Here is a 20,621-nt window from a genome sequence, read left to right on the forward strand (position 1 = left end):
TGTAATACGTTAGTATCATGTAACTGGCTTTGTCTGTAACTGCATCCTTATTTGACAAGTGAAATACATCACATGACCCGAGGCCGGTGTAAAGCTACACTTTTATACTTTAATTACAGAGTCCTGTGGATCCCATCAACTCTGGATGAGCTGAGGTCTGGAACTGTTAACCCCTCAGTGTCTCACAGCTTGCCTCCTGGACTTGCAGAATCTCACTGGCTGTCCTGTCTGGAGACAATACACATCTCTTTAACCTGTGCTTAATGCTCCCTCCACTCACATTGTCTGTATCTTTAAGACCTGGTTGGCTGTAGAGATTCGCATTCTAATCAGTATTCTGTAACTTGATTTTGTCTCTCTGTGCACTGTTTGAGAGCACATTTCCACTCCATCTGATGAAGGAGTAGTGCTCTGAAAGCAAATGGCATTTGCTGCCAAATAAACCTGTTGGACTTTAACCTGGTGTTGTTAAAACTCTTACTGCAGTCACTACAAAAACCAGCAAGTAGTTTCTTTAATCAAAATATACTGATAGTCACCTGCCCCAATGAGAACTCTAAAAGGTTGACACATCAATGAGACATTTGAAACAATGAACCCAAATGTTAACCATTGGGATTTGACACCATAAACTTGCTTATTTCAAATAAGTGACAAAGAAGATATCTTTAGGTCTCCATTATCTCAGTATAAAGCCATAAAATTTAATAAAATCACAGAAAAGGCATATGGGGCAAACTCCGTAAGTAACTGATACATTAGAGGGCCAGTCGGGAGATTGCAGGAAATGGTCAGTAGATGACCATCACCATTAAGAAACCATTCAGAAACTGATTACACACCACCTAAATCAATCAGGGACTGATCATGGTGAACCAGAGTTCAGGAACACCATTGATCGTGCACAGGGGCTGTGTCTAGAAATGGTTAATAACCATCAGCTTTCAGCTGCCCAGTTCACACCTCAGAGAAGCTGAGCAGGAAGAAGATAGACAACAATCAACAGAACAAGAAACAGTGCCGCAGTCGGCTGGAAGTTGTGCGCCAGAGTTACAAAGTGAACTGACTGCTTCCACTGTCTTTGTTAAGTTTTGCATTTTGTACTTATGTGATTAACTTAGTAAATTCTGTAAAGCTTGGAACAATATTTGCACCCAGTATGGTCCTGTAGCTAGTTGTAAATGAAAGTCCCTTTTAGATCAGCTCTCCCAACTAAACCCAACAACTGTAATTGACTCTAAGTCTTACATTTAAGTTGAGGTGAACCCACGTCTTTCAGAAAATCTCTGCCAACTTTGGCACAAGCCCCCAGCTGTTAGCCAGGAATTCTTTGCAGGATTAACTTGGGAACAGTGTGCTTTTATCATTTCTGGAACCTAGGTCAATGCGGGGTGGTCAGTCTGGTTTTATCATTGACTCTTCTGTAGCAATTTGACACAACTGAATAGCTTGCTCAGGATAGAGAGCTCTGAATCTATTGTATTACCTCTGTTCTGCAGAACAAGTAACTATACTCTGTCTATTATTGCAGTGCTGTAATAAAGTCAGTTAAAGACAATCGGTTGTTGGGAGTTTGATTATCTGATGTATGAAACCACAAGATTCAATATTTAGAGTCAACAAGATGAACAAGGAAACACATCAGGGCCCAAAACTCCAGCTGGATATTCACAGGAGAAAGTCTGTTACCCAACATCTTGAGTGGACAGAACAGAGAAAGGTCCCAACTGTAAGAAACCCTCCAAACATTTGTAAATATATTTCAAATGTTGACAGGTCCCAACTCCCAGTTTCCATTAAATTGAAATCAATGAAAGATCTGAGACAGACAGTTGGGTTGAAAAAGTGCGGGGCCCACATGGACTGAGAAACCAAATCCAGGGACCACTTACACCGAGACACCAAATCCAGGCAGCATTTGCGCTTTGAAGTTGATTTATCAGGTAGAAGTTGTTTGCAATAAATCCCCAATTTTAAATTAAATCTACAAGATTTAACTATCTGGCCAGAATGAACATTCTAATTGGTAAATTCAGATGATTTATTAACCATTAAAAGGTAGAAAGGTAACAAGTTAGAAAGATAAAAAGCAAAGTTTGAATTAACAGTGATTGACAGGAGGAGGAGAAAGCTCATCTTTAACAATGAAACAGACTTCTCACAACTTTCCTCGGTTGATCAGGCCAAAGACGTGAAATGATCATCAGACATGATACATGTTAACAGAATGGCTACTCAAAACCTTTATTTTAACCCCTTCAACTCACATTTGCTTAACTCAAATTAGCCTCAGTGTTGAATGATAATTGATTAACTTAATTGTCTGATTGGCCCCTGACACCTACTGGCATCTCCTGATGTCTGAGTACAAAGGTCTACTGAATAAATGAGACAGCTTGGGTAAGGTCCCATTTATTCCCAACTTAATGTAACTTGTCAAAGCCATAAATGTTTTGTGAGCTCGACCTTATCTTTCTAGATTGGCTGGAAAACATAATTTGACAGTTCTCATGATTTATGACCAGTGTACGTAAAATCATATTATTTATTATAATAAAACATTACAGACTTTGTGTTACAGGTTATATTACCAGTCTGACAACTACAACTATTAAGTGCTGATTCTTCAATTGTCTCAGAATGAAGGTTCTTCACTTCACCAATATGAGGATGTTAACCCGAGGGTCCCGTCTGCTCTCTGAGGTGAAAGATCACACGGCTTCTATTTGGAAGGAGAGGAGGGAGCTCACCCTGCTGAAACCAATATTACCCCTCACCCAATCTCACTGAAAACAGAACACTGCTCATTATCACATTGTTGATGTGGTTTACCCCACTGAAACCAATATTACCACTCACCCAATCTCCCTAAAAACAGATCACTGCCCCTCATCACATTGCTGTTTGTGGAGGCTGACTGCGCACAGAGATGTCCTGAGGTTGTGAAAGGTGCTATATGAATGCAAATTCTGTCGACTCCAGCCCAGTTACTGTACTTTGCAGCAACATCATCAACACTTCCCCAATGTCAGAATGAACAAGGTTCAGTCCTGAATCTGATTAACAACAGCAGAATCAGAGCAGAGCCGTCATCTGTGAACTCGCTGGTGTTTCACCAGATTGGATGATTCGGTAAATCTCTTCCCGCACTCGGAGCAGGTGAATGGCCTCTCCCCAGTGTGAATGCGCTGGTGTGTCAGCAGGTGGGATGATCGTGCAAATCCCTTTCCACACTCAGAACAGGTGAACGGCCTCACCTCAGTGTGAATTTGTTGATGTGTCAGCAGGTTGGAGGACTGACTGAATCCCTTCCCACACTTGGAGCAGATGAACGGCTTCAACCCAGTGTGAACTCGCTGATGTACAGTGAGATGAGATGATCGCCTGAACCCAGTCCCACAGTGAGAGCACTGGAACGGTCTCTCCTCAGTGTGAACAAGCTGATGGGACATCAGTTCACCAGAACTTTTAAAGCACTTCCCGCACTCTGGACATTTGAAAGGTCTCTTGTCAGTGTGAACTCGTTGGTGTGTCTGAAGGTGGGTTGCTGTCCTGAAACTCTTCCCACACTTAGAGCAGCTGAACAGTGTGTACTCGGTGTGAATGCGCTGGTGCTCCCTCAGTCCGTGTGGGCTTTTAAAGCTCTTCTCACAATTGGAGCATTGAAACTCTCTCTTGTCAGTGTGAACTTGCTGATGTTTCAGCAGGTGGGATGAGCGAGTGAATCCGTTTCCACACACCGAGCAGGTGAACGGCCTCTCCCCGGTGTGGAGTCGCTCATGCAGCTGAAGGCAGATGAACTGAGCGAATCTCTTCCCACATACGGAACAAATGAACGGCCTCTCGCCGGTGTGTCTGCGTCGATGAATTTCCAGCTCAGATGGGGATCTGAATCCCTTCCCACAATCCACACATTTCCACCGTTTCTCCCTGGCGTGAACGGTGCTTTTTGCTTCCATGTTCAAAGGCCGATGATATTCAAGTCCTGATGAATCGAGTGACTCCGTCAGATTTTGATGTGATGTTTGGTTTGACTTTCCTGATCGTGAACCTTTCAAATATTCTGTAAAATGAATTTAAGACAGAATCAAGGAAATATAAAAGAGAACCCAGAAAAACACATAGGCAGGTTGTGAAATTGAGCTAAATTAATCTTGTAATTTGTGGGGCCAGCGCTAGGAAAAAGTGACCCTGAAAACTGCTGGTTTCTCATAAAAACCCAACTGGTTCACTAATGTTCTTTAGGGAAGGGAACCTGCCGCCCAGTCGAGGCTTACACAAGGCTCTGGCTTCTATGGGAGGAGAGAGAGAGGTGAAGGAGAGGGTAAAAGAGATGAACTTCATAGATCTGCAACTGAATTTGAATTTTGAAAGAATCTCCCAAACCCATAACTCCACCCACTGGAAAGATAAGAGCAGCCGGTGCCTGGAAAAACCATCACCTCCAAGACACACACCAGCGAGTTCAGACTGGGGAGAGACCAGACTCCTGCTCCACATGTGAGAAAGATACAATCGATCATCCAATCAGCTGACACACCAGCGAGTTCAGCAGTGATTACTGAGATTGGATTCTGCTGCTGTTAATGACATCCAAGACTGAATTCTGTTCATTCTGATAGTTTGGGTTTGTTTCTGTTGATGTTTATAATCTCTATAACTGGACTGGATGTTTAATATTCTGGAACTTGGCTTGTTTTACCTTGTGACCCTTACTCTTCTAATAAAGTATCTTTCTTTGGTCTGTAGCAAATAGTGATTTACTTGTAATTTTTTTCAACTTGAGTCAGAGCAGAGGAATAACCTCTCCCCAGTGTGAATTTGCTGGCGCACTGTGAGGTGAGATAATCGCCTGAACTCAATCCCAAAGTGAGAGCACCTGAACGGTCTCTCGTCAGTGTGGACACGTTGATAGGATATCACTTCCCTGGAACTTTTACAGCTCTTCTCGTAGTCTGGGCAATTAACAAAATCACTCAAGTGTGAACACGTTTGTGTGTCATATGGTGGGATGACTGAATGAATCCCTTTCCATCTCTGGAGCATTTGAACAATCTCCCCCCAGTGTGAATATGTCAGTGAGCCAACAGGTTGGCTGATGGAGTGAAATCAGTCCAATACACAGAGCCGGTGAACGGCCTCTCTCCGGTGCACGATGAGCTTCCAGCTCAGACGGGTAACTGAATCCCTCATCACTGTCCTCACTCTTCCATGGTTCCTCCCCGGGATGTTTATATTTGTAGCTCCTGAGGCCAGATGATCAACGAAGCTACGTCCACACAGAGAACAGTTTCATCTACTGTGAACAATGCTTTTTCCTTCAATGTTTAAAATCCGAATGATAATCAAGTTACCGTTAACTGGGCAGCTCCGTCAGATCCTGATGTGATGTTTGTTCGAAGATTCCTGACTGCAAATCCTCCACTTCTAAAACTCTGTGACACTGAATTTAAAAGAAAAAAAAAGTGAGAGAGAACCCACAAAAACACAAAGGCAGGTTGTGAAATGGAGCTGAACGAATCTGGTCATTTGTGGGGCCGGCACCAGGAAAAAGTGACCATGAAAATTCTGGAGTGTCATAAAAACCCAAGTGATTCACTGATGTCCTGCAGGGAAGGGATTGAATGTCACCCATTCAATAGGATCATGGCTGATCTGACATTCCTCATGTCCACTTTCTTGCCCTTTTCCCGTAACCCTTGATTTCCTTACTGTTCAAAAATATACACAAGGGCTTTGCCCCCACAACTCTCTGTGGCAAGGAGTTGCAAAGACTCTCAACCCTCTGGGAGAAGAAATTGCTCCTGATCTCAGTCTTAAATTGGCACCTTTTATTCTGAGACTGTGCCCTCTGGTCCCAGACTCTCCCATGAGAGGAAACATCCGCTCAGCATTTACCTTGTCAAGTCCCTTAAGAATCCGATATGCTTCAATGAGATCACCCCTCATTCTTCTCAATTCTAATGAGGAGAGTCCCAACCTGTTTAACCTTTCCTCATAAAACAATCCCTCCATAACGGGGATAATCCAAGTGAATCTACTGTGAACTGCCTCCAATGAAATAATATTTTTCCTTAAATAAGGAGACCAAAACTGCTCACAGTCCTCCAGATATGGTCTCGCCAGTACCTTGTACAGTTGCAGCAAGACTTCCCTACTCATATACTCCAACCACAGTGGCACTGCAGTTAGCACTGCTGCTTCACAGCGCCAGAGACCCGGGTTCAATTCCTGGCTTGGGTCACTGTCTGTGTGGAGTTTGCACATTCTCCCTGTGTCTGCGTGGGTTTCCTCCGGGTGCTCCGGTTTCCTCCCACAGTCCAAAGATGTGCAGGTTAGGTGAACTAGTCATGCTAAAGTCTCCCTCAGTGTACCTGAACAGGCGCCGGAGTGTGGCGACTGGTGGATTTTCACAGTAACATCATTGCATTGTTAATGTAAGCCTACTTGTGACAAATAAATAAACTTTACTTTACTTGAAATAAGGGCCAACATTCTATTAGGCTTCCTGATTACCAACTGCACCTGTGTGCTAGGTTTCTGTGTTTTGTGCAGAAGTCCCCCAAGCCCTGTTGTGTTGCAGCTTTACAGCCTTTTCCCCAATTAAATAATACCCCCCTGCTCTCCCTTCCAAAATGAACAGTTTCACATTTTCCCACATTATCATAGAGTCCCTACAGTGCAGAAGGAGGACATTCAACTCATGGGTCGCACTAATTCTCTCACATAGTATCTTACCCAGAGCCTCTCTCCCACCCTATCCCCATACCCTCACACATTTACCATGGCTAATCCATCTAACCTACATGTCTTGGGACACTAAGGGAAATGGCCAACCCACTTAATCTGCACATCTCTGGACTGTGGGAGAAAACCAGAGCATCTGGAGGAAACGGCGGCACGGTAGCACAGTGGTTAGCACTGCTGCTTCACAGCTCCAGGGTCCCGGGTTCGATTCCCGGCTCGGGTCACTGTCTGTGTGGAGTTTGCACATTCTCCTCGTGTCTGCGTGGGTTTCCTCCGGGTGCTCCGGTTTCCTCCCACAGTCCAAAGATGTGTGGGTTAGGTTGATTGGCCAGGTTAAAAAATTGCACCTTAGAGTCCTGTGATGCGTAGGTTAGAGGGATTAGCGGGTAAATATGTGGGGGTAGGGCCTGGGTGGGATTGTGATCGGTGCAGACTCGATGGGTCGAATGGCCTCCTTCTGCACTGTAGGGTTTCTATGATTCTTTCTATGAAACCCACAGAGAGGAAAGCTGCTGGATTATCAGAAAAACCCAAGTGTTATGCTGATGTCTGTCAAGAAAGGAAATCTGGCACCTGGTCTCGATAAGAATCTGGGCACTGAGTGGAGACAGAGAGAAGTAGAAGGGGCCGGGGTGAAGGAGAGGGATTTTATACATCTAGAACTCAATGAGAACTTTGACAGAATCTCCCAAATCCTCAACCTCCACCACCTAGAAGGACCGAGGTAGTAGGTAGATGTGAACGCCATCACCTCCGAGTTTCTCCCCCCACAACTCACACACCACCCTGACTTGTCTGACATCCAGTACTAAAAGAACTGAAACTTCGTTCATATAAACACTGGGAAGACTGAACCCATTGTCTTCAGTCCCCACTACAAACTCCACTCCCTCACCAGCAACTCTATCTTCCTGGTAACTGTCTGAGGCTGAACCAAACTGTTCACAACCAGGGTGAAATATTTCACCCCAAGATGAGCTTCCAACCACATATCCACATCATCATCAAAACCGCCTATTTCCATCTCAGTGATATCGCCCGACTCCACCCCAGTCTCAGTTCATCTGGAACTCTCATCCACTCCAATGTGACGTGGAGCTCAAGGGAATGGAACTGACCAAATTGCTCCACAGAGAGTACAGTAAGTCTCACAACACTAGGTTAAAGTCCAACAGGTTTATTTGTAATCACGAGCTTTTGGAGCACTGCTCCTTCCTCAGGTCACTCACCTGATGGACTTTAACCTGGTATTGTGAGACTTCTTACTATGCCCAACACAGTCCAACGCCGTCATCTCCACATCATGGCTACCACGCAGAGTTAGCATGGATTTGAGTTGCCAAATGCATTTCCTTCCATGTTGTATTCTCTGCATCACTGGAAATTGATAAAGCAGCCACACTGCTGTATATTTCAAGACAAAAAATAGGGATCATAAATAACATAGAACATAGAAAAGCTACAGCACAAACAGGCCCTCCGGCCCACAAGTTGTGCCGAACATGACCCTACCTACTAGGCTTACCTATAACCCTCGATCTTACTAACTTCCATGAACTTATCCAAAAGTCTCGACCCTATCGAATCCGCCTCCACCGCCACTACCGGCAGCCGATTCCACGCACCCACCACCCTCTGAGTGAAAAACTTACCCCTAACATCTCCTCTGTACCTACTCCCCAGCACCCTAAACCTGTGACCTCTTGTGGCAACCATTTCAGCCCTGGGTAAAAGCCTCTGAGAATCCACTCTATCAATACCTCTCAACATCTTATACACATCTATCAGGTCACCTCTCATCCTTCGCTTCTCCAAGGAGAAAAGACCTAGCTCGCTCAACCTATCCTCATAAGGCATGCCACCTAACCCAGGCAACATTCTTGTAAATCTCCTCTGCACCCTTTCTGTGGCTTCCACATCCTTTCTGTAATGAGGCGACCAGAACTGGGCACAGTACTCCTCCAAGTGGGGTCTGACCAGGGTCCTATACAGCTGCAGCATTATCTCCCGATTTCTAAACTCAATTCCTCTATTGATGAAGGCCAGTATTCCATACGCCTTCTTAACCACAGCCTCGACCTGCGATGCTGCTTTGAGTGTCCTATGAACCCAGACCCCAAGATCCTTCTGATCTTCCACACTGCCAAGCGTCTTACCATTAATATTATATTCTTTCATCCTACTCGGCCTGCCAAAATGAACCACCACACACTTATCTGGGTTGAAGACCATCTGCCACTTCTCCACCCAGTCTTGCATCTTATCTATGCCTCGTTGCAACTGCTGACATCCCTCTACACTATCCACAACACCACCAACCTTTGTGTCATCAGCAAACTTGCCAACCCATCCTTCCACTTCCTCATCCAGGTCATTTATAAAAATCACAAAGAGCAAGGGTCCCAGAACAGATCCCTGGGGCACTCCACTGGTGACCGACCTCCATACTGAAAAAGACCCATCTACAACCACTCTTTGCCTTCTGTGGGCAAGCCAGTTCTGAATCCACAAAGCAATGTCCCCTTGTATCCCATGCCCCTTCACTTTCTCAATAAGCCTTGCATGGGGCACCTTATCAAACACCTTGCTGAAATACATATAAACTACATCTACCGCTCTTCCCTCGTAACATATCTCTCTCCCATACAAATTTACTGGTAAAACGGAATTGTGAACATTGGGTAAGAGGCTCCCCTATTAGCCAGATAAACTGAGGGAACTAAAAGATGTCAATGTCTCTGAGAGAGAAAGAAAAATATACCTGGGCCTAGTCCTGTTCCTGAATCCGGTCTTCATCTGTAACCTTTCCAGAGTCTGCAGCCTCCCTGGATTCACTTCCTTTCCCTTCAGTTGCTGCAAGTCCCCAATTTCCCCCAGAATGAGAAAAGAAATGGAAAGGGGGAAACATTGATTTCCTCCCAGATGTTACACAGAGGCGGAAGTTTCAATCATTGGCCAATTTCCGCATTGTGACGGCACAATTGAGCTTAGCCTGAATTAGCCAATAGGAATAAGTCTGTTCCGATGTGACGTACTGTGGTTTCAGTGCGCAGGCCCGGGCGCGCGGACCCGGGAGCCCCGCCCCCTCCCATTGATTCCCCCTCCTCCTGCACCTCCTCCAGCCAAGGTTTCCAGGCAACCGGCTGATGGCTCCGGCCAGAGCGAGAAGCCGCTCGGTGATTTCCCCCCTCTCTCTCCGGCGGCTGCGGCTCCAAAAAGAGACCTCTCTCTGCGCCTGCTCCGGACAGCTGGGCTCAGCAGCGCTCTCTGCGCCTGCGTGCTGGGCTGCCAGCTGAGGGAGTGGGGGAGGGGACTTTGCAAAATCTCTTCCCATCATTTTCTTCCCAGTCCCGCAGTTTGATTTGAAACAGCACAGCTTCTGTTTTTAGCTTCACAGTAAGAAGTCTCACAACACCAGGTTAAAGTCCAACAGGTTTATTTGGTAGCAAATACCATAAGCTTTCGGAGCGCTGCTCCTTCGTCAGGTGGAGTGGATATCTGTTCTCCAACAGTGCACAGACACAGAAATCAAATTACAGAATACTAATTAGAATGCGAATCTCTACAGCCAGCCAGGTCTTAAAGGTACAGACAATGTGGGTGGAGGGAACATTCAACTCAGGTTAAAGAGATGTGTATTGTCTCCAGACAGAACAGCTAGTGAGATTCTGCAAGTCCAGGGGGAAAGCTGGACAAACCAACGCATTCACACTGGGCCGAGGCCATTCATCTGCTCCGAGTGTGGGAAGGGATTCACTCAATTATCTAGTCTGCTGAGACACAAACGATTACACACTGGGGAAAGGCCATTCATCTGATGTGTGTGTGGGAAGTGACTCAGTCAATCATCCAGTCTGCTGGAATACTGAGGCTCCTCCCCCAATAAGAAACCTGTTCAATGCTCTGACTGTGGGAGCTGCTTGAAAACCTGAGCCGACCTGAGGGTCGACCAGCGCATTCACACTGAGGAGACCCCGTTCAGGCGCTCTCACTGTGCAAAGAGGTTTAGAACATCATCTGACCTACTGAAACATCAGGGAATTCACACTGGGGAGAGACCCTGATAATTCCCACTCACTTTCAGCGATTTCTCATAAAACCTACCAGATTGGAAGCTTCTGCCTGAAATTTTATTTTCCCTTAGTTTCCAAACTGAGACCATTCACCTGCTCAGTGTGTGGGAAAGGATTCACTTGTTCACCCAAGCTGCTGACACACCATGGCAGTCACACCCATTAGTGATCTTTTGGATGCTCTGACTGTGGCTGTTAATTATATCAATAGAGGTGAAGTTTATTCAGATGGAGGGCACTGATTAGATAGTTATAATGAGCGGGTAAAAGGTGGGACTCACTAATATAACTTGGAGTCAGAGTTGAACCTGTAATGTTTGATTCTGTGAACAAATCTAGACCAAATAAAGATTGACTCCACCCCAAGGCAGTCAGGATTATAACATGGTAACAGAAAATGCTTGTCTAATGGTGAAGGTTGGAAACTAAAAGAAAGTATATTTCAGACAGAAGCTTCCAATCGCAGCAGCTTTTGTGAGAAATGACTGAAAGGCAGTGGGAATTGTCAGGGTCTGATTACCTGCTGATGCTCTCGGAGTCTGAACCATACAACCAGTGGAAGAATGAAGTGGCGATGTGGACACGGGTTACATCCCGATCAAGGAGGAAACAAGATCTGGCCTTGGCATTGTCACTTCCTAACACAAGGAAAATCAGCAACAAAGCATTTTCTGATCAGCCAAACTGCAAGTTGATACCTGCACTGGCACGGATGATTCATGTAAAGAATTCACTTCAGGTGGTTGGAGGGTAGAATCCCTGTCAATTGGTCTATGGGAGAAATCCCTAATTCCCCTCTGTGCCGGGCGATCGCCCTCCTGCTTTAAAGGTATACAATTAGTTCCATTTTCAGTCATCAATTATCTGATTGTTCCATGAAAATCATAGAAGAATCATAGAAACCCTACAGTGCGGAAGGAGGCCATTCGGCCCATCGAGTCTGCACCGACCACAATCCCACCCAGGCCCTCCCCCCACATATTTACTTGCTAATCCCTCTAACCTACGCATCTCAGGACTCTAAGGGGCAATTTTTAACCTGGCCAATCAACCTAACCCGCACATCTTTGGACTGTGGGAGGAAACTGGAGCACCTGGAGGAAACCCACGCAGACACGGTAGAACAGTAGAAAAGAATTGCTGAAAGCAACAAATTATTGGAGAGACCAGAAGAGGGTTTCTTCATGTGTAACGTTTGTACTGAAGAAGAAAAAACATATTTTTCTTCGATTTGTTTTGAAACACTGTTTGTGTGAATCTTTGCGATCCCGGTCAGGACTGTTAATGTTTGCAGAGAAATTCGAACACCCAGTGATTAACTGAAAGAATTACATCACAAGACTCCACATTTTTAAACAAAAACAAACTTTACTGTATGTTTAAATAAAATTTAAAAAGACAACATTACAAATTGAATACTACACTCAATAAAGATTTATGATATAAACCTAGTTCTATTTTTTTACCTCACCCCAAGAGTTTCTTTATACTTAATGATATCTTGAAGGTTCATTCACTTCTGTTCCTAGGACCATCCCAAAGCTCTCCACAATTCACTTTAATTCTCCCCAGTACTCCAGATATTCTCCAAGCTCCAAGAGTTTATAGGAGTCTATCCATTATCTTTTCATTAAACAAGCTTCCAATTTTCCTTTAAGCTCTCAAACTGTGGACTCCTCAGTCCAAACATGGGCTTCACTGCATTCTTGCTGAGGGATTTAACCGTTGGAAACCCCCCTGGTTTCTAATGGTCCTCAAGGCTTCTAGTCCCACAGCTCCTGGTCCCACAACTGGTGGCTTCCAAGCTAACTGCAGACTGTCCGCTGGAACCAGGTCATTGATTGGAAAGGACTCAAAGGTTCCGGGGAAAAGGCAGGAGAATGAGATTGAGATTTATCAGCCATGATCGAATGGCACAGCAGATTCGATGGGCCGAATAGCCTAATTCTGCTCCTATATCTTATGGTCTAATTCTAACCAAGTCTCCACCCTGAATCACATATCCCCGTGGTAACAGAGACCAGGTGGAATATCTGTCAGATATTTAGCTTCAAAACTAAACCCTTTTTCCCTGAGGTCTGCATGAAGAATTCACCGAACAAAAACAGTACAATAATTGTCAGACCCAATGTCTCCAGCTAAAAGATCCAGCTGACCTTTTACAGTTCTTACCTCTCGAGTTTTGACTTCTTAAACCAACATGGGCCATGCTTTGTGACTGCAAATTCCCTGAGGGTGTTTTTGTCAGATTCTCAATCCAGGTTTTCCATTTTTTAAAAGCAATTCTTGCAACTAATTCTTATTTCTAAAACATAGGAATTATGAAATTAGATTTTTGGAACAAAAACAGGAAAAAATGGAAATGTACCACCTTCATAATATCCCATTTAGAATATTACAATATACAACATGCTGTATATCTTAACAACAGTCATGATCTTATTGAATGGTGGAGCAGGCTCGAAGGGCCAAATGGCCTCCTCCTGTTCCTAAATCCAATGTTTTCCTATGTTGATCTATCTTATAACCTGCAACAGACACAATAATCCCTCCATTGTCCACTTCACATTCACAAGTCCAGCTTGGTAACAGCACACTGCTGGGTTCCATGTCCAGGAATCTCAGTCCACTGAAGATGGAAATTACTGCTTGCAGTCTTTTCTGAAAGTTTTCTTTTTACAATAATTATAATCCAAAGTTCCTCCTGCAAAAGGAGAGTCTTCATTGCTGTTCATTTGTGAAGTGTCAAGTTCTATTTTGAAAACAATCTGTTCAGAGTTCACATTTTGAAATTTATTTTCTTCCATGTTTGTAGTTCTTCCATTGTTTAAATCCAGAGAGAATATTCCACTCAATTCCACATTGAAACTGTCTTCTTCTAGCTCTGTTATAGCTGATTCCTTTATTGTCCAGGACAATATATTCACAATATCTTTAAAACAGAAATTAAACATTCCCATTTGATTCCAGACAGTAACATATTCTGTTGGTTTGTTCTTTGTCAATGTCAGGCTCGGGTTGTTCTCCTTGGAGCAAAGGAGGTTGAGGGGAGATTTGATAGAGGTGGACAAGATTCTGACAGGTTTAGATAAGGTGGACAAAGAAAAGCTGTTCCCAGTAGCTGAAGGGACAAGGACGAGGGGAGACACAGATTTCTTGTTTTGGGTCAGAGATGCAAGGGGTGGGGGGGGGGGGGCGGGGGAGATGTGAGGAAGAATATTCTGATGCAGCGAATGGTAATGACCTGGAACTCGCTGCCTACAAGGGTGGAGGAAATGGAGACAATAAACAATTAAAAAGGAAATTGGATGGGCATTTGGGATGTTCCAAACAGAACAAAGAGCAAAGAAAATTTTGCTTTCTTTAAACAAAAAAAAACAAAGAAAATCCATCAAGACACCATTTGACTGAGTGTGGCAGAAAGGGACCTACACAGGGTTGGAATCGGTGGGAGTTGGGGGGCGGGGGGAACTCTCCACCGGTTGGGGATATACCAGGTACAGATGAGGATGGCTGTGGTTGTTGGAGGTCAGTCATCACTGCAAGGGTCACTGCAGGGTTCATCTAAAACTCTGCTGGCCATGTTTAAACTCACATTAAGTGTTATTCCACTATCACCCTTGTGCACGATGATCCACCCAGTAAAGCAACAACTTAATATTAAAATTCTCATCTTTGGTTTCAAATCACTCCATGACCTTGCCTGTCCCAATATCTATAATCTCCGATAAGCCCCACAACCCTCAATATATTACACTGCTCTAATTCTGGTCTTTAGTTTGTCCCTGCCCTTGCTTCACCATTGCAAGCTCTACCTTCAGTTGCTTAGGCTCCAACCTCTGGAATACCATCCCTACACGTCTCCAACTCTCCACCTCGCTTTTCTCCTTTAACACACCACTTAAAATCGACCACTTTGACCAAACTTTTGGTCATCTAACCTAATATCTTCTTTGTGGCTCAATATCATACTTTATTTTACAATGCTCCCTGGATGTTTTATTATTTCAAGGCGCTATATAAATATATTTTGTTGTTCCTCATGTCTCCTGGGCCTAATCATTTTCAGCGGCTTCATTAATTACCGTCTCCCCACCGTAGGGTCGGAAACGGGGATGTTCACTGATGATTGCAGTGTATATTACCATTCACAACTCTGAATACTGAAGCTGCCCGCATGCAGCGCAGGACCAGGACAACATTCAGGTTGGAGCTGATTGTCAATTCATACTGACACCACATAATTATCAGGAAATATCTATTTCCAGCAAGAAAATCTAACCATCTTCCCTTGATATTCAATGGCATTACCATCAGTGAATGTCCCACCAGCAATAACTTTGGGGTTACCATTGACCAGTCATTTAAATACTGTGGTTACAGGAGCAGATCAGAGGTTGGGAGTTTTGTGGCAGGTTACTCACTTAATGACTCCCCAAAGGCTTGCCATGATTCACAAGGTATAAATCAGGAGTAAGGTGGAATATTCCCTACCTGGATGAGTGTATCTGCAACAATTTTGTAGATCCTATCCAGGACAAAGTAGCTCGCCTGATCAGCATCTCAAATACCACCTTAAACATCCACCATTAGCCCATAATGGTGGCAGTGTATCCCACAGATTAGATGCACTGCAAGAAATCACCAAGGCTATTTTCACAGCATGTTCCAAACCCTAACTTCTACCACTTGAAAAACAAGTGCAGCCAGCGTTTGGGAATGCCACCATCTGCAAATTGTACTCCACATCACATACCATTCTGACTTGAAAATCAATCACCATTCCTTCTCTGTCACTGCATCAAATTCCTGGAACTCCCTAACAGCGTTGTGGGTATACCTACACCAGATGGATTGCAGCAATTCAAGAAAGTGGCTCACTTTCTTCACAAGGGCAATCAGTGATGCACAATGAATGTTGGCCTTGCCAGTCACATTCACATCCCCTGAAAGAATAAAAGAAATTCCTCATCCCTGGTATCATTCTCAGTCATGAGGACTGCAATTATCAATGAACAGCTCCGCTTTTGACTCTATGATGGGGGGAGGGTCATTGGTGGAGCAACTGAGGATGGATGGGCCTCGGACACTACCCTAGGGCTGAGGTGATTGGCCTCCAACAACCGCGATCATCCTCCTCTGTGCGGGATGTGGCTCTCGCCGGTGGAGAGTTTCCCCCCGATTCCCATTGACTTCAATGTTAATCGGGTTGCTTGATGCCACGCACAGTCAAATGCTGCCTTGATGTCAATGGCAATCACTCCAACATCACCCAGTTCAACTCTTTTGTCCATGTTTGGACAAAGGCTGTAAATGAGGCAGGAGGTGAGTGGTCCAAGGTGGAACCCAAAATGAGCATCAGTGAGCAGGTTATTGCTGTATAAATGCTGCTTGATCGCACCGTTGGCAACAACATCTTCCATCATTTTGCTGATGATCGAGACGAGAGACATTGGAGGGCAGTTGGCCAGTTTGGATTTTTCCTTATCCATTGCCTTCAGCTGTTTATTGATATCCCTTGAAGTGAATCGAATTGGCTGAAGATGGGCATCTGTGATACGAGGGACCTCAGAATGGATAATCCATATGGAGAGATTAGAGAAGCTGGAATTGCACTCTATAGAGCAGGAAAGGTTAAGGAAAGATTTAATAGAGATATTCAAACTTTTGAGAGGTTTTGATAAAATGCATGTCTGTTTCCACTGGTTTTTAACCAAAAGACATCGGGTGGAATTTCATGAAAAAAATTCGAAGTGCTGAATGAGTGAGAAAAGTTTCAAACTCGTTTCTTGGGCAAATTAAAAAAAAAATCTTGTGGCACTGAGTCAAAAACAGTCACAATATAATCCTCACTGCAGGAGGAAGGGGAGGAACCTAAACTTGCTGGGGAAGCCAGCTGCTGATCTGGAGGGGTGTCATTGTTCATGCGCTCCATCCTCCCAGTTTCCAGCTTCAGTGGACATCCCCCCCTCCCCACAGAAATCGCCCCACCAATCTCCTCATCTGTAGCGTTTCCCCCAAATCACCAACCCCTCCCCGCAATCAGCATCCCTGCAGAGTTCCCCCTCTCGCCCCCTCCCCGATCGCCACCCCTGCAGAGTTTCCCCAATCACCAGCTCCCTCCCCCATCAGGACTCCTGCAGAGCTCCCCCCGCTAACCCCCTCCTCAATCACCACCCCTGCAGAGTTTCCCCAATCACCAGCTCTCTCCCCCATCAGGACTCCTGCAGAGCTCCCCCCCGGCCCGAGCCCCCTCCTCAATCACCACCCCTGCAGAATTTCCCAATCACCACTCCCTCCCCCTAGTTAGCTTCACCGTCCCACGGAGTGACCCAGGGGTCCATTGGCGCCTCGAGGGAGGAGGGGGGCCTGGGGACGGTGCTGGGGCCTTCCACCCGGGGGATTCCGGCCGATGGGATGCAGGGCTTTCCGACTCCCCCTTTCCTGACACCGGTGCATCTCAAGAGCAGCAGGGTGAACAGCAAGGCAAGGATACATCTATATCACCAGGAAGACGGCTGGACCCCTCTGGGTCCCAGCTCTCCAGCAGACGCCTGCCAGCGGCATCACAGGCAAATGGGTGCGGAGTGCAGCTGGCTGCCTCCAGTTCTGATGTGCATCCTGGGGGGACGTGTTGATGTGGCGCTGGACCACGGGAGATGGAGATGTTGTGGGGTGGCCAGGAGGGCACGGGTGAAAGTCTATATGAGAAAGGTTTAGGGAATTGGGCTCTGTTGACGATCACATCCACCTGTTTTATAGCACTGTTAACTATCGGCCCTTCGTGTTATTGCATTGTTCGTTTCACCAATAAATGTCCAAAGATGTGCAGGTTAGGTTGATTGGCCATACTAAATTGATCCGAGTGTCAGGGGGATTAGCAGGGTAAATGTGAGTTTACGGGAGTAGGGCCTGGGTGGGATTGTGGTCGGAACAGGCTCGATGGGCTGAATGGCCTCCTTCTGTACTGTAGGGATTCTATTATATTCTCTATAAAATTACAGCACAGAAACAAGCCCTTTGGCCCTCCAAGCCTGTAGCAACCATGCTGCCCGTCTGAACTAAAACCCCCTACCTTTACGGGGACCATATCCCTCTATTCCTATGCTATTCATATATTTGTCAAGACACATCTTAACGTCACTATCGTATCTGCTTCCACTACCTTCCCCGGCAACGAGTTCCAGGCACCCACCAACCTCTGTGTAAAGAACCTGCCTCGTACATCTCCTTTAAACCATGCCCTTCACACCTGAAACCTATGCCCCTAGTAATTGACTCTTCCACCCTGGGAAAAAGCTTCTGACTATCCACTCTGTCCATGCCCCTCATAATCTTGTAGACTTCTATCAGGTTGCCCTCCTCAACCTCCGTTGTTCCAGTGAGAACAAACCAAGTTTCTCCAACCTCTCCTCATAGCTAATGCCCTCCACACCAGGCAACATCCTGATAAATATTTTCCGTACCCTCTCCAAAGCCTCCACATCCTTCTGGTAGTGTGGTGACCAGAATTGAACACTAGATTCCAAGTGCCGTCTAACTAAGGTTCTATAAAGCTGCAACATGACTTACCAATTTTTAAACTCAATGCCCCGGCCGATGAAGGCAAGCATGCCATATGCCTTCTTGATTAACTTCTCCACCTGCATTGCCACTTTCAATGACCTGTGTACCTGTACACCCAGATCCCTCTGCCTATGAATACTCTGAAGGGTTCTGCCGATAACTGTATATTTCCCATCTGTATTAGACCTTCCAAAATGCATTACCTCACATTTGTCTGAATTAAACTCCATCTGCCATCTCTACGCCCAAGTCTCCAACTGATCGATATCCTGCTGTATCCTCCGCCGGTCCCCATCGCTATCCGCAATTCCACCAACCTTTGTGTCATCCGCAAACTGACCAATCAAACCAGTTACATTTTCCTCCAAATCATTTATATATATATTACAAACAGCAAAAGTCCCAGCACTGATCCCTGAGGAATGTCACTTGTCACAGCCCTCCATTCAGAAATGTACCTTTGCAATGCCAACCTCTGTTTTCCTCTAAATATCTCGAAACCTCCTAACACCCTGTCACTCTGTGATCCTTGTGACATTTGAAACCAGGTATTTGCAAAAAGACTCAAAGAGCATCAGCCCACTGGAGGCTGAGACCAGCCAGTCCAGCACAAAGAAACCCTCTGACCCTTCCCATTGACCAACTGTGAGAATGAACAAAATGCAATCCTGGATGCAACTGAGAGCAGAAACAATAACAGCAGAATCCAACCCCTGGAATCACTCGTGAACTCGCTGGTGTCTCAGCAGCCGGGATGAAACTCTGAATCCCTTCCCACACTGAGAGCAGGTAAACGGCCTCTCCCCAGTGTGAACTCGCTGGTGTGCCCGCAGGCTGGATGACTGAGTGAATCCCTCCCCACACTGAGAGCAGGTGAATGGTCTCTCCCCAGTGTGAACTCGCTGGTGTGCCTGCAGGTGGAATAACCGAGTGAATCCCTTCCCACACTGAGAGCAGGTGAACGGTCTCTCCCCAGTGTGAACTTGCTGGTGTCTCTGCAGGTGGGATAACTGAGTGAATCCCTTCCCACACTGAGAGCAGGTGAACGGTCTCTCCCCAGTGTGAACTCGCTGGTGTGCCTGCAAGTTGGATAACCAAGTGAATCCCTTCCCACACTGAGAGCAGGTGAATGGTTTCTCCCCAGTGTGAACTCGCTGGTGTGTCTGCAGGTTGGATAACCGAGTGAATCCCTTCCCACACTGAGAGCAGGTGAATGGTCTCTCCCCAGTGTGAACTTGCTGGTGTGTCCGCAGGGTGGATAAACAAGTGAATCCCTTCCCACATTGAGAGCAGGTGAACGGCCTCTCCCCAGTGTGAACTCGCTGGTGTGTCCGCAGGTTGGATGAACAAGTGAATCCCTTCCCACACTGAGAGCAGGTGAATGGCCTCTCCCCAGTGTGAACTCGCTGGTGTGTCCGCAGGGTGGATAAACAAGTGAATCCCTTCCCACACTGAGAGCAGGTGAATGGTCTCTCCCCAGTGTGAACTTGCTGGTGTGTCCGCAGGGTGGATAAACAAGTGAATCCCTTCCCACATTGAGAGCAGGTGAACGGCCTCTCCCCAGTGTGAACTCGCTGGTGTGTCCGCAGGTTGGATGAACAAGTGAATCCCTTCCCACACTGAGAGCAGGTGAATGGCCTCTCCCCAGTGTGAACTCGCTGGTGTGTCCGCAGGGTGGATAAACAAGTGAATCCCTTCCCACACTGAGAGCAGGTGAATGGCCTCTCTCCAGTGTGAACTCGCTGGTGTGTCCGCAGGTTGGATGAACAAGTGAATCCCTCCCCACACTGAGAGCAGGTGAATGGCTTCTCCCCAGTGTGAACTCGCTCGTGTGTCCGCAGGGTAGATAACTGAATGAATCCCTTCTCACACTGAGAGCAGGTGAATGGTCTCTCCCCAGTGTGGCTGCGCCGATGAGCTTCCAGCAGAGATGGGGCTCTGTATCTCTTCCCACAGTCCACACATTTCCATGGTTTCTCCATGGTGCAGGTGTCCTTACCTCTCTCTTGGGTGAACAATTAGTTGAAACTTCGTCCACACACAGAACAAGATTACAGTCTCTCCCCGCTGTGAATGGTGTGATATTTATTCAGACTGTGTAACTGGTTAAAGCTCTTTAGTCAGTGCATTGGAACACACTCACTCAAGTGTGGCAGTGTGTTGATGCTTTTTCACTCACACAGACATTTCAAATCTTTTCAAATCGACAGGCTGAACAATCATTTCTCCTTCTGG

At 45.9% G+C, this 20,621-nt stretch overlaps 2 protein-coding genes across 2 annotated transcripts in view; both read right to left on the minus strand.

The window, feature by feature from the left end:
• Positions 1–2,027: 2,027 nt before the first annotated feature.
• LOC144483153 (uncharacterized) lies at positions 2,028–9,654 on the minus strand. The gene is made up of 3 exons (XM_078201948.1): positions 9,509–9,654; positions 5,355–5,443; positions 2,028–4,063 (listed from the first exon to the last, which is right to left on the minus strand). Exon 3 carries the CDS (start codon positions 3,957–3,959, stop codon positions 3,090–3,092), a length of 870 nt encoding a protein of 289 aa, XP_078058074.1. The 5' UTR covers positions 3,960–4,063; positions 5,355–5,443; positions 9,509–9,654; the 3' UTR covers positions 2,028–3,089.
• The window catches only part of LOC144483187 (uncharacterized), a 33,725-nt gene continuing 17,880 nt past the window's right edge, over positions 4,777–20,621 (minus strand). Inside the window, exons 6-8 of the mRNA XM_078201980.1 lie at positions 19,110–20,359; positions 5,122–5,246; positions 4,777–4,955 (exon numbers count right to left, since the gene is read on the minus strand). Coding sequence (XP_078058106.1) covers positions 4,777–4,955; positions 5,122–5,246; positions 19,110–20,359 — 1,554 coding nt within the window. The remainder of the gene's footprint in view (positions 4,956–5,121; positions 5,247–19,109; positions 20,360–20,621) is intronic.

This window comes from Mustelus asterias, unplaced genomic scaffold (genome assembly GCF_964213995.1).
Source record: "Mustelus asterias unplaced genomic scaffold, sMusAst1.hap1.1 HAP1_SCAFFOLD_47, whole genome shotgun sequence".
NCBI lineage: Eukaryota > Metazoa > Chordata > Chondrichthyes > Carcharhiniformes > Triakidae > Mustelus > Mustelus asterias.

Excerpts from the sequence above, each read along its gene's own strand:
- LOC144483153 (XM_078201948.1), bottom strand. The coding sequence starts at position 3,959 with ATGGAAGCAAAAAGCACCGTTCACGCCAGGGAGAAACGGTGGAAATGT.